At 46.4% G+C, this 1,507-nt stretch overlaps 1 protein-coding gene across 5 annotated transcripts in view; it reads left to right on the top strand.

The window, feature by feature from the left end:
- Nucleotides 1-1,507, top strand: part of LOC106531558 (D-aminoacyl-tRNA deacylase 2) — a gene marked incomplete in the record, with an annotated part of 16,013 nt that overhangs the window by 6,979 nt on the left and 7,527 nt on the right. For all 5 annotated transcript variants that reach the window (XM_014027459.1, XM_014027458.1, XM_014027456.1 and 2 more), the window contains 2 exon segments: nucleotides 568-757; nucleotides 832-873. In XM_014027459.1, coding sequence (XP_013882913.1) covers nucleotides 568-757; nucleotides 832-873 — 232 coding nt within the window.

The following is a 1,507-nucleotide window of genomic DNA, read 5'->3' as shown; positions in this document are numbered from 1 at the left end:
CCTGTAAATGTGTGAAAGATGACAGTCTAAAACATTTAGTTTTGTTTCAAATACTTATAAATTTTAGAAGTGATTGAATATTTTAGCTGAAGTTCTCTTTTTTTCTTTCTTCTTGTTAATAAGTTTTATTGAACAGAAAGTAACAGAAATATTACAAATATAAAGTTTTCACTCAGAAGTAAACACTTATTATCCCACCTCTTCTCCTCTAACCTTATTCCATCACTTCTTAGTGGTTAAGGAAATTATTCTCAGTTTCTTAAAGAACTAATGTATCAACAACACTTTCTGTCAATTCCTGTTTAGTTTAAACCTTTAAAACTTGTTTTGTTTCAAGATTAAACTCCAATTTATAAGTTTGTCCTTAATGTTTATAATTTTACCAACAAACCAAGTTAGAATTAGTTTGTATTTACAGAAGGACTTCCTTTGAACATGTCTTCTAAATCAGAGTAAATTTCTTACTGCTGATATCATTAACTCAATGAAAAATCAGTCAAACTTGAATAGTTTTGGGAGATCTGAGTGGATACCCAGCCCTACTTTACAAGTCTTTGCTTCCTGCAGGTTTCCTCTCCACAACCTGCCGGTTCTGGCTCAGTGGATGATGGCGGTGGGTCGGGTCCACTGGCACCCTCGCCTCTGGTCCTCCATTTGTTCGTCCCATTTCAGCGAGGACTGCTTCGACCGCATCGGGGACAAGGTCACGCTCCGTCCAGACGCCGTGCCCACGCTCAACATCCACGGAGACGCATCGGTGAGGTTCTGAGCTCCGAGTCCTGGAGCCCACCTGATCCCACCTGATCCCTAACAGGTCTCGTCTCTCCACAGAACCCAGCCGGAGGTCCGGCCCAGCAGCTGGTGGGGGAGGAGGTACGTCAGAAGGGTCTGTTCTCAGGGGGGTCTGTTCTCAGGATGGTCTGTTCTCAGGATGGTCTGTTCTCAGGGGGTCTGTTATCAGAGGGTCTGTTCTCAGAGGGTCTATTCTCAGAGGGTCTATTCTCAGAGGGGTCTGTTCTCAGGATGGTCTGTTCTCAGGGGGGTTTGTTCTCAGAGGGATCTGTTCTCAGAGGGTCTGTTCTCAGAGGGGTCTGTTCTCAGAGGGTCTGTTCTCAGAGGGGTCTGTTCTCAGAGGGGTCTGTTCTCAGAGAGCCTGTTCTCAGAGAGTCTGTTCTCAGGGGGGTCTGTTCTCAGGATGGTCTGTTCTCAGGATGGTCTGTTCTCAGGGGGGTTTGTTCTCAGAGGGGTCTGTTCTCAGAGGGTCTGTTTTCAGAGGGGTCTGTTCTCAGAGAGTCTGTTCTCTGGGGGGTCTGTTCTCAGAGGGGTCTGTTCTCAGAGGGTCTGTTCTCAGAGGGGTCTGTTCTCAGAGAGTCTGTTCTCTGGGGGGTCTGTTCTCAGGATGGTCTGTTCTCAGGATGGTCTGTTCTCAGAGGGGTCTGTTCTCAGAGAGTCTGTTCTCTGGGGGGTCTGTTCTCAGGATGGTCTGTTCTCAGGATGGTCTGTTCTC

Source organism: Austrofundulus limnaeus, unplaced genomic scaffold, assembly GCF_001266775.1.
Source record: "Austrofundulus limnaeus strain Quisiro unplaced genomic scaffold, Austrofundulus_limnaeus-1.0 Scaffold650, whole genome shotgun sequence".
In the NCBI taxonomy this organism is placed as follows: Eukaryota; Metazoa; Chordata; class Actinopteri; order Cyprinodontiformes; family Rivulidae; genus Austrofundulus; species Austrofundulus limnaeus.
This window is presented reverse-complemented; position numbering and strand designations above follow the sequence as displayed.